At 36.2% G+C, this 15,375-nt stretch overlaps 3 protein-coding genes and 3 non-coding genes across 6 annotated transcripts; all 6 read right to left on the bottom strand.

The window, feature by feature from the left end:
* Positions 1-13: 13 nt before the first annotated feature.
* On the bottom strand, positions 14-274 carry Tsp_02007 (hypothetical protein; the record flags this gene model as incomplete). Its single annotated transcript, XM_003377770.1, is given in 2 exon segments — positions 14-185; positions 196-274. Coding segments are annotated over 2 exon segments (251 nt in total), but the record flags the coding sequence as incomplete, so codon positions are not given.
* Positions 275-3,802: 3,528 nt separating this feature from the next.
* Positions 3,803-3,918, bottom strand: Tsp_02008. The gene has a single exon. It is a non-coding gene; the product is annotated as a 5S ribosomal RNA (ribosomal RNA).
* A 661-nt stretch (positions 3,919-4,579) lies between these two features.
* Tsp_02009 lies at positions 4,580-4,695 on the bottom strand. Its single transcript has one exon. It is a non-coding gene; the product is annotated as a 5S ribosomal RNA (ribosomal RNA).
* Positions 4,696-5,356: 661 nt separating this feature from the next.
* Positions 5,357-5,472, bottom strand: Tsp_02010. The gene has a single exon. It is a non-coding gene; the product is annotated as a 5S ribosomal RNA (ribosomal RNA).
* A 1,737-nt stretch (positions 5,473-7,209) lies between these two features.
* Tsp_02011 (putative vacuolar protein sorting-associated protein 37B) lies at positions 7,210-7,955 on the bottom strand. Its single transcript, XM_003377769.1, has 4 exons — positions 7,815-7,955; positions 7,574-7,748; positions 7,439-7,521; positions 7,210-7,374 (listed from the first exon to the last, which is right to left on the bottom strand). Exons 1-4 carry the CDS (start codon positions 7,953-7,955, stop codon positions 7,210-7,212), a joined length of 564 nt encoding a protein of 187 aa, XP_003377817.1.
* Positions 7,956-8,189: 234 nt separating this feature from the next.
* Positions 8,190-15,280, bottom strand: Tsp_02012a (putative kinase domain protein; the record flags this gene model as incomplete). Its single annotated transcript, XM_003377768.1, has 22 exons — positions 8,190-9,313; positions 9,415-9,795; positions 9,885-9,921; positions 10,227-10,374; positions 10,446-10,549; positions 10,704-10,885; positions 10,990-11,152; positions 11,215-11,331; positions 11,388-11,521; positions 11,579-11,632; positions 11,733-11,831; positions 11,886-12,056; positions 12,149-12,256; positions 12,328-12,448; positions 12,555-12,813; positions 12,943-13,321; positions 13,385-13,467; positions 13,659-13,717; positions 13,765-13,866; positions 14,019-14,092; positions 14,389-14,415; positions 15,067-15,280. Coding segments are annotated over 22 exons (4,140 nt in total), but the record flags the coding sequence as incomplete, so codon positions are not given.
* Positions 15,281-15,375: the final 95 nt, after the last annotated feature.

The following is a 15,375-nucleotide window of genomic DNA, read 5'->3' as shown; positions in this document are numbered from 1 at the left end:
GAGCAGACGTAACTCTGGCCATCGTCCAAGTCCGACAGCGACAATATCCGCTGACCACCGTCCACTGAAAACACGCAGCGCACACCATGCGGCAAGTTCACCAGATCGCCCAGAGTGCGGTTCAGATCTTCCAACAGGGCGTCGAACGAACGGAATCGATCCTCGGACAGTGCGTACCAAATCCCCTTGAAATACTGGTCCCCGTTGCGGAAGAACCGCACCCGTTTCGCACGGGTACAACGCCTAGCAGGGGTCGGCAGCCCGGCACCGACATCACGCCTGCACGTTGTCGGCTTTAACACGTTGCCGGCGCTTCGCATTTACGTTTGCACACCGAATTTTCACTACCGGCTTGCTGAACTGTGCCAACCGTCTGCCCAAAAATAATGATAAACAATAATCATATTTTGAAGAAAAAGTCGAAGAAAACAGAAAAGAAGAAAAAGTTGCGCAGCTTAAAAGTAAAAGCCCGAAAACTCGATACTCAAACTACACAACTGAAATCCGTTACCTGAATCGACACGCCCCACCAAATCAATAAACAGTTTGAAACAAGAAAATAAAATACAAACAAAAAAAAGAAAACAAAACAAAACAGCAACAACAAAAATACCATGCAGTTTCAACAAGAACAAACAGCTGAGTGGTAGAGATGCAAAACATACTAATAAACTGATGAAGGTATATTTTTGAAAGAGAACCGCCAGCCTGTGATTACAGAAAACCGATCAACGCGCACACTGGACGTCGATCAGAGCTGGCCAGGCGACGAATTTCGACCGGTCGATCAATCTCGTTTCTCCAATTTATCGTCTGTATTAGTGATTTTCAGGTACATTATACATATCCTACAGTACATTGTCATCCGCGAGTGAGGTTTTAATTTTTACCGGCAAAAAAATTTACAAAACTTTTATACTTGATATTTTCAAAACAAGAAGAACACTTCATTCCTATCATATCTTGATTAAAAATATAAATCATGATTATGTGAATAAAAAAGAAAAAAATTTTTCAATCATCTGTAATAAATTACTTGAATGCAGATAAAATGTAACATTCTACAAGTTGATAGTCAGCTCGCCCACGGATAGAGAAGATGTTGAAATTCAACCAAAAATCTGATTTAAATTTAACAAAGTGCAAAAACAAAAACAAAAAATCGTTTCGCACAGTAGAGCTTAGTGGTTGTTTAAATTGTACGCAAAAAGTTTCATGAACAAAATGAACATGATGAGTGAAATTAATAATTGGTCAGTTGTGTAAAATTTGCAATTAATGAATTAAATATTTTGATGAAATTTAATTTTAAAAAAATCCCAATGCTGATCATTGTAAAAACTTTCACCGGTGGTTTATCATAAATGGAACGTAAATTCAATCGCACTATAGCAGCGTGTGACAAATTTTACTGAAGCAGCTGACGAATCATCCTTTTGTTATAGAGCTTAGGTAAAAATGATTTTCGTCATTAATAGAACTGTAGAATTGAAAAATTTTCTGCGCCGTTCAATTGCCAGAAATAATTTTCAGCACAGAGATTTTACATCTGAAGACGAAGAACTTCATTTCTCATTTAATGAGACGTCAGTAAGTAATGATTAAAATAAATATTAAAAAATTGCATTAGCAGCAAACAAAATGCGCGCAATGTTGAAAATCGACATTTGCCGTGACATTGTGTCAATTTCTTCAACATCCAACAGCTTTATAGTACTTAATTGAGCTAAAAATAACATTAAATGGAGAGACAATTATTTCAAAAGAGATTATCATTTGATTTAAATTATTTTACATTAAAAGAGAAAATTTGATCAATTTGAAATTTCAATTTTCAAACTTGATCACCTATGACGATAACAGTTTATCACTGCAAGTGATACTGGTCACAATGAAGTTAGTTGAAAAGTGAATAAGAGAACAATTGTTTGTCAGCTAATTCAAAGATATCAAAATTTGTTCATATTCATAAAAAATCTAGATGATAACAACATAAGTTGGAAAAATTTATAATAAATACATTTATTAACAACACTAGTTGTTGGATATTGTACATTTGATTATTTGCATTGTATGTGATGTGTGTTTTGTTGAAAAGTGATCAACAGATAGCGAAATAATTTTTCATCATCATTAATAAAATGACAGTGTAAAATTTAATACTCTGAACAACTTTTTTCGTAGAATTATTAAAATTTTCATTTCACAGTATAAATAATTACGCATGAGAGTCGGATTTTGTTATAAGTGAATATTGATGAAATGGAAATTTTCAATAAAGTAGACAATAAAAGAAAATTTTTTTAAATTAGGAATAAAAATCTGAAACTTACCGTGGTGTTGGTTTGTTTATTAGATATTGAAAAGGGAAGAAAAGCGATAAAATACGGTAATTTGATAGAAGAAATTGTCGAGAGTGTTGCTGTTGAAAATTTATGCTGGACAATTAATTTGCTGTTTGGGTTGGTCGTTCGACAATAAACAAAAAGGCGAAGCGCAGTCTGCGATTTATGCATATAAATAAGTGGACAGAGCAAGCAGTCAGTCGCTTGGAAACACAATTTAGCCGGTGTTGATTTTGTGGCAAGGTCGCCAGCAATGGACAGAGAGAATCGTTGGAGGAATCAAAGCAAACAGCAGACTGACCAACGGAATAACCGCACCCTGGTCACATAAATATACCAAAGGTCGTGACCCCAGAGTTTCATCGAAACTGAAAAATATTAATTATTAAAAAACAAAGAGAAATAAATATTAAAAAAACAACGACGAACTCTGAAGTCTTCACGTGAAATTTTTACATTCACAAGCGCTGTATGTATACATACATTTATTTATTTATATTGCTTCATTCATTTTATTCAATTCAACAAAACTATATTGTAAAGATGAATAAAAAACTGAAAATAAAGTATTCAACCAGTTTTTTGAATAGCATACACAGTATGCATCAGTGGTGAGCATTTAGTGTAGAATTGAAAAAAAGAATGCGTTTTTATCAGTAAATGATAAGGAAACTTTCGACAAACAAACGAACAAACATAGAGAACAAAAGCAACAATCACTTTTCCTTGTTTTGTTTATTTCTCAACGATAAGACATAAAATGAATAAGAAAGTAAGAAAACAAATCATTTATAATGCTGATTCAAAGGACATGTTTTTCAAAATTAAAATATACAGTGAACAAAAATAATCGACACCTCATTTACAAATACTCTTGTTTTGAAATTTGCATATTTCAGTAAACATCAAGCTTAAGATCAAAATTAAATAGGAACACTGACGTCGTCGACACTTTGCCCGTGAGTGCAATTTATTTCAAGCCTGTGCTGCTGCTGCTTTTCACTTAACTTGAACAAATTTCAAAAATATACCAACTGATTGTTTGTCTAGTCATTAAAAAATTTTCCTTCTATTCTATTATTATTTTTTTATTTTCTCAAATCAACCGTCTGTTTCATTGAAAAGAGAAAATCAAGTTACCCATTTGTTGAATTTTCAGTCAAACAATTAAACATGAAATTCACTTCGATGTACTTGAACATCAATTCAGCTGATCTTGTAAAAAACAAATAATACTCTTTTTTCCTTCTTTTCTTCATAAATTTTGTTTTCGTTTCGAATTTCGTTTGTGAATAAAAAATGATCAGATCACAAATCAGGCAAAACAATACATTTGAAACGCGTTTACAAAAATATAAATTTATTTGTAATTTACAGTAAAAATGTATAGCAGTTGCGATCTACGCTACATTATGGAAACGAAATGAATAATGGAAACATGCCAGTTGATGGAAAAATGTCTACGACACTGCGTGTTCCCAGACCGTCTCCGATTCTGGTACTGACGTCAGCCCAACGTTGCTTAACTTCGCAGATCGGGCGGGATGCGGTGCTTTCAACGTGGTATGATCGTAGACATTTGCTAAATGAATCAACAATCCTTTTAAGACCACAGTGGCCGTAAATACCATTTCCAATATCATCGGTGCAGTTTTGGCACATTTTTTACAATTGGCCTGGTAGAACTTTTTATGTTATCAATTTCTATTTGGTCACTTCATTGCCAAAACAACTCCAGCCAAATAAATCCCAACAAAGCGATTACTTTGAACGTCGAACACGAGCCGAGCACCATTTCACATTCAACAGCATGAAATATCAATTTATTACACTGAACAAGTGATAAATTATCCATCGTATATGCATAAATCCAGTACTGTTGCCAATTTCAATTGTACAATGTTGGCGCTTCAAACGGAACAAACAAACAAACAGCTAAAATTATGAACTACTAATTTTACATTTTGTCCAAATTTACTGGAAGTGCTTTTCAATTGTTTGAATACGAAAATTATTGTATGATAATCAAGCTGTATGAAAAATGTAGTGGAGGAGAAAGTTTATATTCATCGAAACATTTCAGTTGATGCTCAGAATTTTTGGATAAATCAACTTTCTGATCAATGAGAAGCACGTTTCAGCCAATGTTCAATTTCATAGACGATTGTTATTGTGATTTATTAAATATTATTCATTGGAAAATAAATTCATTGGCATAGCAGTTGATGGAAAAATGTCTACGACACTGCGTGTTCCCAGACCGTCTCCGATTCTGGTACTGACGTCAGCCCAACGTTGCTTAACTTCGCAGATCGGGCGGGATGCGGTGCTTTCAACGTGGTATGATCGTAGACATTTGCTAAATGAATCAACAATCCTTTTAAGACCACAGTGGCCGTAAATACCATTTCCAATATCATCGGTGCAGTTTTGGCACATTTTTTACAATTGGCCTGGTAGAACTTTTTATGTTATCAATTTCTATTTGGTCACTTCATTGCCAAAACAACTCCAGCCAAATAAATCCCAACAAAGCGATTACTTTGAACGTCGAACACGAGCCGAGCACCATTTCACATTCAACAGCATGAAATATCAATTTATTACACTGAACAAGTGATAAATTATCCATCGTATATGCATAAATCCAGTACTGTTGCCAATTTCAATTGTACAATGTTGGCGCTTCAAACGGAACAAACAAACAAACAGCTAAAATTATGAACTACTAATTTTACATTTTGTCCAAATTTACTGGAAGTGCTTTTCAATTGTTTGAATACGAAAATTATTGTATGATAATCAAGCTGTATGAAAAATGTAGTGGAGGAGAAAGTTTATATTCATCGAAACATTTCAGTTGATGCTCAGAATTTTTGGATAAATCAACTTTCTGATCAATGAGAAGCACGTTTCAGCCAATGTTCAATTTCATAGACGATTGTTATTGTGATTTATTAAATATTATTCATTGGAAAATAAATTCATTGGCATAGCAGTTGATGGAAAAATGTCTACGACACTGCGTGTTCCCAGACCGTCTCTGATTCTGGTACTGACGTCAGCCCAACGTTGCTTAACTTCGCCGATCGGGCGGGATGCGGTGCTTTCAACGTGGTATGATCGTAGACATTTGCTTTGTGACTGAAACATCTATCTGAGACGCCTTTAGCGGAAAATATCAGAGGCACGTTTTATCAAATCTAAATTTTTTACCAACATCATTCTCATTGAAATTAGAAATACTTTTGATAACAAAAAGAAGATTTATTATGCTTCTTTGTTTTAGTTTATCTTTTACAGACACGGAGTAAAAGTAAATGTAGAAGGTGGATGAGATAATTTTGAAAATTCAGTGTTTGAATTTTAATACGGATTGATTTTATTCGATCAAATAAATCAAATGTTCGAAGTGATTATTAACCCCATTGACTGCATGCAGTTTTTCAATTGAATTTATGATGATATTGACTTCTGTGATAAATGTTCTTTAACACAAGGCTGTGTGATTAAATATTAAAAATGTAAAACAAAATTTGTAGCATCTTTTTTTCTGATACATGATTTTTAATAAACTGATGAAGGAAAATAAGTATTAAATAAATATATATGTTTATTTATATGTGCAGGTATTCAGGTGAAAGATAAAAAAGAAATACTGTTGTTAAATTGAATGAAATTTTTTGTTAGATACAGATACATTTTTATAAAGAAGTTTAAGTTTTTTATATAAAATATGTTTCAAGTTATAAAAAATTTTGAAATGAATTAATTGTAATTGATTGTCATGTTTTAAATAGCCTGAATGTCAATGCTTGTGTTGATCCGTTACTCATCAAATTGGAAAGTTCACTTATATTTGATTATACATATTGTTGCTGTGACGCAGTTTAAAACACAGCACTGCGGAAAATTGAAAGCGAAATGCTCAACATCATCTTTGCTTGATTTGATGGTTTATAAAGGTAACAACGTCATCAGATTTTGCAAATTATTAATTTCCCACGATCTTATTTGATCGACCAAATGCTATTAGCAGAAGAAGTAGATCGAATTTGAATATTTTTTGTGGTAAACTAGCAATTCTTCTAATCAGTTTTTTAAAATTGTTCTTAAACTAAATGTGCGTTGACTTGAAATCGTCGCTAGCTAGCTAGTCTAAGTTGATGTCAGAAAACAGTTTCACCGTTTTGTTTCAGCTGGTGACGTTTGGGTGAAATTTGTGAAATCAACTTCGTCCCTTGTGACTGGAAAAAATTCAATACCGACGAGATCAACGATCCAAGTGGCTAACTTGGCTATTGGCTGACTTGCCAGAGCAGGGCTGTCCAAAGCAATGATGAATTGCAAAGCCATCACCATGGGGTATTGGAATGTCCAGATGATATATATGCACACTCTGAGGTCGTTGAACGAAAATTGAAATGAAGAAAAATAATTTTAAATTTAAATTAAATGAAATAAAAAATCAAATCAAACATCTTCAAGATACTGAACAGACGGTACCCGTACGTTCATTCTTCAGCATCATTATCAACAGTATATATGCAAAAAAACAATTTACAAATTATTGCAAGCTAGAGCTAACGAGTTAACAAAACTGCTGAAATGGAGAAAAATAGTAAAAATAAATAGTTTTATTAAAAATCATACTGTTTTTTAATCATATCATTTACATTTCATAGTAGAATTCGTGTGAATGAGAAACAAAAAACTGACCAATAATTAGAGCCATAATGATAAGTGAAATGACGCTCCACAGAATTACAACTAACTAACTGCACTGTGATAAAACGAACAGGCGTGGAGTTAGTTTTAGTTAAAACTGATGAAAAAAATGCAAATTTTCTTTTTGAGAAGCAAATCAGGGATTGCTCCTGTGATGCTGCACCATGTCCGACGTTGCCAGTAGTTCGGCAAGCTTTTCACATTTAATTTTCCGCATATGAGCCAACACCCTTTTTGGTCGGTATGCTTCAACAAAATCATTAGCACTAATATTACCGTTCAGTAATTCTTGCGCAATACGCTGAAGAAAACAAAGTAAAAGTGAAAAAATATTTTAAAGAAAAACAAATTAAAAAACAACACACATCACTCTCATCTTCAGCTTCTGCTGCGGCAGCTTGTAACAAAGCATGGGTAGTTTCCAGGGAACGCTGTTCAGCCGCTGAATCTGGCAAGCTTAGAATAATTTTCCAACAACAAGATGAAAAATATCCACTTACTCAGAGAGGCGAGTTTCTCTTCAAATTGCAATTTCCACTTTTTCGCTTCTTCGTACGCTTTCAAAACGGATTCCTTGGCATCTGCCAGGCTTGGATTTCCCAAATTCAAATTGAACTCTGCCGCATTTCTATTTTGAGCAATTAGCATTTCCTTTTCCGAAAGCAGTGTTTTCACCTGTGAGAAAAAATTTTCTCAATCATTCCAAATCTTCTTATCAACAAAAAAGCACTGCTTTGTTACCTGAGGTAATTCTTGGATAAATGCGTCCATCTGGGACGGATCCTCAATCCAAGCGTTCAGTTCGTTCAAAGGCATATTCGAGATGCGAGACCAACCCATCGCCATCGCCGAGTCCATGAATGTCGAATAATCAGATTCCATTTTTCTGCCTAACCAATCAACAAATCAACCAAAGTCAAAAATTAAATCAAATTAAAATAAAAAACAATAATGTACACAGTTTGAATGGGAAATAAAATCCTATACAACAGAGAGTTACAAAACACGGGAAGACGTACATTTTATTACACTCAAAACAGAATAAGCCAACAAACAATAAGTGTAAATCTGAAACGAAGAAGCAAAAACTGGAAGTGATACAAGCTGGCTATTTTTTTATTCGTTCAAAAAGTCGCCATCAAAGTGACTAGCGCAGAGTCGACGCAGTTCTTCGCCCACGTCGGTCAGGGATGCATTCTTGGCGTACAAAGTGAGGTACAGGCGTCGATGTCCACTCTTCTTGGCAGCTACCCACCAGTCGGAATCGGTTTTGGCGACCAGATCGACAAAGTAAGAGCCGGTGGCGGCGAGCTGAGCGCCCAGATCGCAGAGTGCGGTCCAGACTTCGGCGCCGGGCGTGGCTGAGCTGGGAACCGACGGCGACGTACCGCAATTCGAACTGGCGGTCGGCAAACGGCTGCGCATCTCGCTCGTGGTCGCGTCGTGGTAAATGTAATAACAGCAGAACGGTTCGGGCGTCGAGCCGAACGACAGCAGGTTCTTGGCGGCGCCTTCGGCAACGGTTGCCACGCCCCCGGCTCCGCCCCCGCCCCCGCCGCTGGGCACCGTGCTCGACGGCCACTGCTGTTCAGCGTCGTAGGCGTCGGTCAGCTTGCAGACCAAAGAGTCGATGGACGGCCCGAAACGGCGGTCGAATTCCGCAAACAAGTGGCCCACTTCGGCCTGTCCCCTATCGTCATCGCCACATTTCGGTACCACCATTGCCCAGGTGAAGTTCAGCAAACGGTAAACCGCCAAACCGTACTCTCTTTCCGGCTTGTTGCATTCGATGCGAAGATGAACAGTCGGTAGACGACGAGCCGCCAACTGACCGTCGGTTAAACTCTGACCTTCGGATGTGGAAAAAAAATGACCATACCTTTGCTGCTGCTCCGGCTGCTTCTGTTGTTGTTCATCATCCAATATTGAACACCCCTTCCCAGAGAACAGTACTTCCGGTCGAAGCTCACTTCGGGCCGTCAAAGGTATCAACATTGTGGTGATGTAACGGTAAAATGTGGTCACGCTAGCTGTTGGAATCGAATTATGCAACAAGCAGTCATTGTAAAGAAGCATGTTCCAGTGAATAAATGGAAACATCTCGACCGCTTCGTCGACCAGAGTAATCAATTTAAAAACCGACTGCCTATCTATACGCAAATAACGCATCCCGTCTATCAAATCCGGAATCAGCGTGCAGGAAAGTTTTGAAGAACTTATATAACGATTGAAAAAGAATTCTACAAAAATAAAATATACATTCAAATGTTGTACACAAACTACATGCATACAAACAGCTCTTATTCTAGCTTAAAATTTATTCAACACAAAAAAACATTACCCAAACGTTGCTTGGTTGATTCCAAGCCGGCTTTGTCGACCAACTGCTGCAAGCCCCCGAAAAACAACCTGAACAAATGATAAGCACGAGCGAGGACTTCGCCGATCACATCAGCTCGTAGTGGATAGCCAACACTGGTTGCTTGTTGACGAGCGAACGTCGCCCCAATGTAGAACCGTGGTTCCGGTCGACGACAGACGCTGACAAATCTACCACTCGACCATTCGTACATGTCCGGCGCCTGCTGACCGCCGAACGTGTCTGAGAACCGCACCGACGCCTCGGCAAAGCCCACATCCTGCACCTGTGCGTCCAGTGACTTCTCTTTGGGATAATAAAACAGCACCTTCTTCGGTTCATCTCCGTCACGTTGGCAATAGTCTGGATTAAACACGTACAACGAACTCAGACAATCAATCAGCTTCGCGTTCACCATCGCACACCACTTTTCTTCTTATTTCTATATCTACCTGTAACAGCAGCTGCACCACAATCATAAAACAATAACTGACATCAATATTATTTAAAAATTTCATCGGGCATCACCGATAATTAAAAAAATGGCATACAAAATGAAATCCACTTTCTTCGAAGTGAACTGTTTACTGTTTACAGGTTTGCATGTAAAACAGAAAACGAACAAACGGATAAAATTAAATGTAAAAAAATGAAGCCAGGTAGCTTACACAACAGAGCAGCAGCCTTGGCGCAGGGTTTGCAAACAAAATAATAATTGCACAGAATTACGAAAAATAAAATGACATAAAAATAATATATATAAGAATTAATGTTTGGAAAATTTTTTTTGACACTGGATAATATATTTTGATTGTTGCAGAGGGTATAAAATACGATTGAAATCCAGCAAACCAAAATTCACTATTCTCATTCAATCGATAGGATCTTCGACGCAAACCAAGCCTCGTTTTTCGAGAATTCGCAGCCGCTTTTCCACGGCATCTTTATCTAAATAATAATAAAAGTTAACATGTAAATTTCATTTATATTATTTGTAAAAGAAATGCAATAACGAACATTTGTGCAATATATTACGATCTTCTTCATCGGTTGCTTGTTGGGCAAGCGTATGTAATAAAATAAAGGCTGTTTGGTAACGATGCGAACACTGAAGCAACTGAAAACAATAATATATTCAATCGTAATCACGCATCCTATTCCAGAGAAAATAAAAACATATGCCAAATGTATTAAAATTATTATAAAATATTATGTGTGTATATATCAATATTTAAAAGGAAAAATAAAGTATAAGTTATAATATGAAGTACCGCTTGTGGATTTCCGAACAGTTCATCCAACGCTGCCGACTGACACAATTCCAAAGCATAATTGTACATCAGACGTTCGGCGCTTATACTGTTCGCTTCGTCTGAACCAGGCAAACCAAGCGTCACCAATTCCTGCGATCGCAACAAGCATGTGTGAAAGCATTCATTGAGATCGTTCAACACTATAAAAATGATGAAATTACAAATAATGCATTTCACAAAGAACATATATACAATAAATGCAGCAATGTAAATTTCAATTTGCAAAAAAGCAAAATTTATTCACCTCGTTTAACAGATACTGAGATGCAAAGTCTGTGAGCATCAATTTCTTGTTGTGCAAGCTGCAACGACGAAGATATCATGTGCAAAGCGCGCACGTAAATGACCAACTGTTCTGCTTGTCTATAAGAATGGTTGAAATTGCCAACTTCATCCATTTCAGTAAACTAAAGAAACAAAAAGTGCCCGTGTAAAAAATTTCAACTAAAATTAAATAATCATCTTTTACCCTTCGAGAGCAAAGCATTACGGACAAAGGACTAGCACGTAGCTGGGCTAGTCGCATCAGACTTTGAACAACTTGCAATACAAATTCAAGTTTTGCCAAAATTTCATTATGACCTCTCTGAAGAAGAGAAAACAAAATAAAGATTAAAATATGCAATCAAATTATCCCTTTACTTCTAAGAGAATCTCTGGTTTCAAATCCGGAGGTGCTGCTGTCATGCGAAATGAATGTGTCCGAGGTTCAAGCTGCTTTTCACCATTAAGCGCAAAAGGATTCAGTGAACTTGGAGAGCGAGGAGATACTGGCACTACAAAATCAAAATTACTCAACTCGAACATAAATAACAAATTTATTATTAATCTACTCCGCTGAAGATGCGGAAATGCTTCTTCCAAACCCCAAACTTTGTCATTTGGACCTAAAAAAATAAAAACAACATAAATTTTAATCAAAAAAAGCTTTGCATTTTCTGCTGCAGAAAATTTGAAGATATATTATTATTATTATTATTATCTTACCCACGTTATTCATTTCGACTTCTTTATTGTTGATAAGACGATTCTTCTCGACACTGTTTCCAACAAAACTTTCAATCACCTGGTTGCTGTTCTCTGGGTCTAAATTTCCAAATTATACATTGATTTTCAACTTAAAAAAACCAATATATCAACCTTCGCAAGTGCTTAGATGAGAAGAACGGGCAAATGGTAAATTCAGTGGCTTCATCTCCTCATCTGAAGATTCATCTTCAGATTCAATCAGTGGCAGTTCATTGAGTTTTGGCTTGGTTTCCGCTTTCGCAGGCTCATTTTCATTCGACAACTTTGGCTTCACCTCTCCACCTAAACAACATTTATATGAATAGCATGTCAAATGAATATTACATATTAAAACGAGAAAAAATGTGCTGAAAAATATGAATCAACTTATTTACCAGTAGTTTGCGAATCGACTGGCTTTTTGAGCTTTTCAGAAGGGGCAGCAAAAGTAACAGTCAAATCGGCCGCAGCGGTGACACGAGACTTATCAACGTGAAAGACCGCTGAGTTAAGAAAATATATGTATTAATAAACTGTAATTTTCGTTTTCTTAAGACATAGTTAATTTTCTTACTCTTTGGAGGATCTAACTCCACTATGCTCGGAATGATATTCACAGCTGGTTGTTTCTTATTCTCTTGACCAAGCTTCGTTGGCGTGTTCGGTGCTGGTTTCCTATTCGCAGTGGTTGGAGACTAAAATAATTTAACAAAATTTTAAAAAATAAATAAACATATAAATGTGTATGTGTGTGTGTGTGTAAATAAACAATAATTTATTAAAAAGTAAATATAATCTCACTGCATGCGTTGATAATGCGCCACTGGCACGCCTAGTTGTCATGCTGTTCTCACGTTCCATTCGTCTAGCTTCCATTTGTACGTAATTCGCTTTCTGTGTTGGAACAGGCACTGGCTCTGGAGGAGGCCGTGCCGAGCCTACATGCGATGGGGTCTTTTCCAAAGCTGCCGGAAAACTGACCGGTCGAATGGCCGGCTGACCAGTCTGCTTTGGCATTGATGGAGCTTGTATTTTCGAACCCGCCTTCGATGCCGGAAGCCTATGTATTACGCAATTAAATAATCCAATAAATCAGTGGATCATAATCTAACCAATGAGAGAATGAATGAACGAATGGAATAAATGAAAAATCATACAAATACGTCAATTACAATAAATATATCTCCACCTGATGGCACCGCTGATGTTATTCACTTTCGATGCAACCGGACGGCGTGGCGATTCCGTAACCCTGTGCACTATCACATAGCCATTCTCATTCTCAGTCATTTCCAAAGGTAAAGTAGCTATCTGAGGCCTCTGCATTGTTGAACCACTCGGATGGCGACGTCTCGGTGTTTCGGTCGTCTCCTTGCTTGCAGTTCGCTCCCTTGCTGGCCGAAGATTGTCAACGATCGGCGACGACGGCAAACGCTTGCTAAACGTAACTGGTGAAGCTTTGAGCGGTTCCGTGCGTTTCTTAGATGCCGGTGATGCTGCAGCTGTCGAGCTTCCTTCTTTGCTCGACAGCGGTAAATCCAACAAAAATGGATGTCGAAAAAAATCATCTACACAAAAAAACATATCTTTAGTTAAAAAATGGATTAAGAAAAGATCGCACTTTAACGTACCAAATTCCATACGATCTTTCGGAGCACGCATTAGAAGCTGTGTTAGCAAATCGCGAAGGGTTTCAGAAGCGTCTGCTGGGATGCTACATTTTGAAAGAGCAAAATGAAAAGGGGTGCAACAAAAGTTACGTAATAATTCAAGAAGTATCAAAGATTATTTCAATTTGTACTTTTATAATGCACATCCTGTTTAAAAACTGCTTTCACTACACCAATTAAAAGTGCAAAAAATCAAATTAAATCAAACAGTCTTGCAATTCGAAAAACTTCATACTTCGGTTTCATATTTTTGTTGCGCTCATAAAACTGTTTCAACGCTTGTGGGGTTTGCGCCTTAAAAAATATATTACAGAAATACAAACGAGAAGAAACAATCTCACCTGAAATGGTGCCTTTCCAGTCAGACACTGAAATACAATAGTGCCAATGGACCACAAATCTGCTTTGGCATCATACTGTAAAGACATTATAACTTCTGGAGCCTAAACAGAGAAAAATTAAGCAAAAATACAATTTTTTCATAAATCAACAATTAATTCATCAAACTCTTTTATGAATTATATCAATAAATCGAATAAACAGACAACTGTAAAAAATAATTTATGCCAACGTTTAATCAGTAATCTTTATTTACCATATACATGGGTGATCCACATAACGTGGCGGCCATTACACCTTCCTGCAAAAATCTTGCAAATCCAAAGTCAGCTAAAAATAAATACGAATGCAATAAAATTAAGATGGACTTTTACCGTAATTAAAAATCTTAAAATGCAATAAAAAAATCAGCAATGCAATTTGTTCCTTTTACTCAGTGTTCAAAACTACAGTAAAATAAAAAATAAAATAAACAAACTATATGCAAATGTTACCTTTGTAAGTACTTATTGTTATGTAGCATATACAAAAAAATAACTGGAAAAGTCATATTTCCATTTTCCATCGTTATTACACTAAACAAATGCAGTATTTGTTTACTTATTTGCAATTTGATATTTATACACCGTTTATTATAGCGGAACATTTAAACACTGAAATGAATAAACAAATATTCTTTAAAAATAGCTGTTCTGACAAAACTGTGCTTTGCTTAAAGTGAATGAAAAAATTGGATGTTCAAAGAATGACACTGAACATAAATAATGACGCAATGCATCATTTCGATGCCATCTGCGTCTGCCAATACGGCCAGGAAATACATGCAAGAGAAGTATTAATCAACTTTCGCCAGAGCGATCAATAAATATCGACTAGTCAGCAGCAACATTCCCAAAGTTGCCTACGGAATAGCTTCCACGAGCTTGAGATGGGAGCTGTCAATGACCAACAACTCGTGGAATGACGTCAGTAACAGAAAATTTGAAAAACAGCCCCCAACTTTTTCCTTTTTACAAAATAGGGAAATTCTATAGAAAAAGTATATTATGACACACTTTTATACAAGAATAATACTAAATAATTTAAGTAAATTTACAAATCGATTAAGACAGCATTTTAAGGATTTCAAAAGTATTTCACAAACAATTAAATGGAAAAAAGTAATCTGCTATATCGCCATATTATTATTTAAATAAATTTGACATGCATTTTATGACACATTTGCAACTGATAAGCCAATATATTAATTCACAACAGATGATATCAATAGAATATCAAACCCAATAATTTAAAATTTTTCTCACCTATTTTAAGTCGAATTTCTTTTGGCTCTGGGTTAGGGCGATCCGACAGATTACATAAAAGAATATTTTGAGGCTTGAGATCGCGATGCACAATTCCACGTGAGTTAATCGCCTTAAGAGCAGCAGCAATCTGCCTCAAAAATAATCGAATTGTTTCCTCACTTAGGGTTCCTTTAGCTTGTAAATAATCGGCCAAATCACCGCCATTGCAATACTAAAAAGAAATAATAATAACACATTCCTTGGGTATTAATAGCTACCTCCATGACAAGGAAAACATGACCAGGAGATTCCTGAAAAAAACAATAT

The sequence above is a fragment of the Trichinella spiralis genome, assembly GCF_000181795.1.
Source record: "Trichinella spiralis strain ISS 195 chromosome Unknown Scfld4, whole genome shotgun sequence".
NCBI classification, from domain to species: domain Eukaryota; kingdom Metazoa; phylum Nematoda; class Enoplea; order Trichinellida; family Trichinellidae; genus Trichinella; species Trichinella spiralis.
The sequence above is the reverse complement of the archived record's forward strand: the minus strand, read 5'-3'. Positions and strand labels throughout refer to the sequence as shown.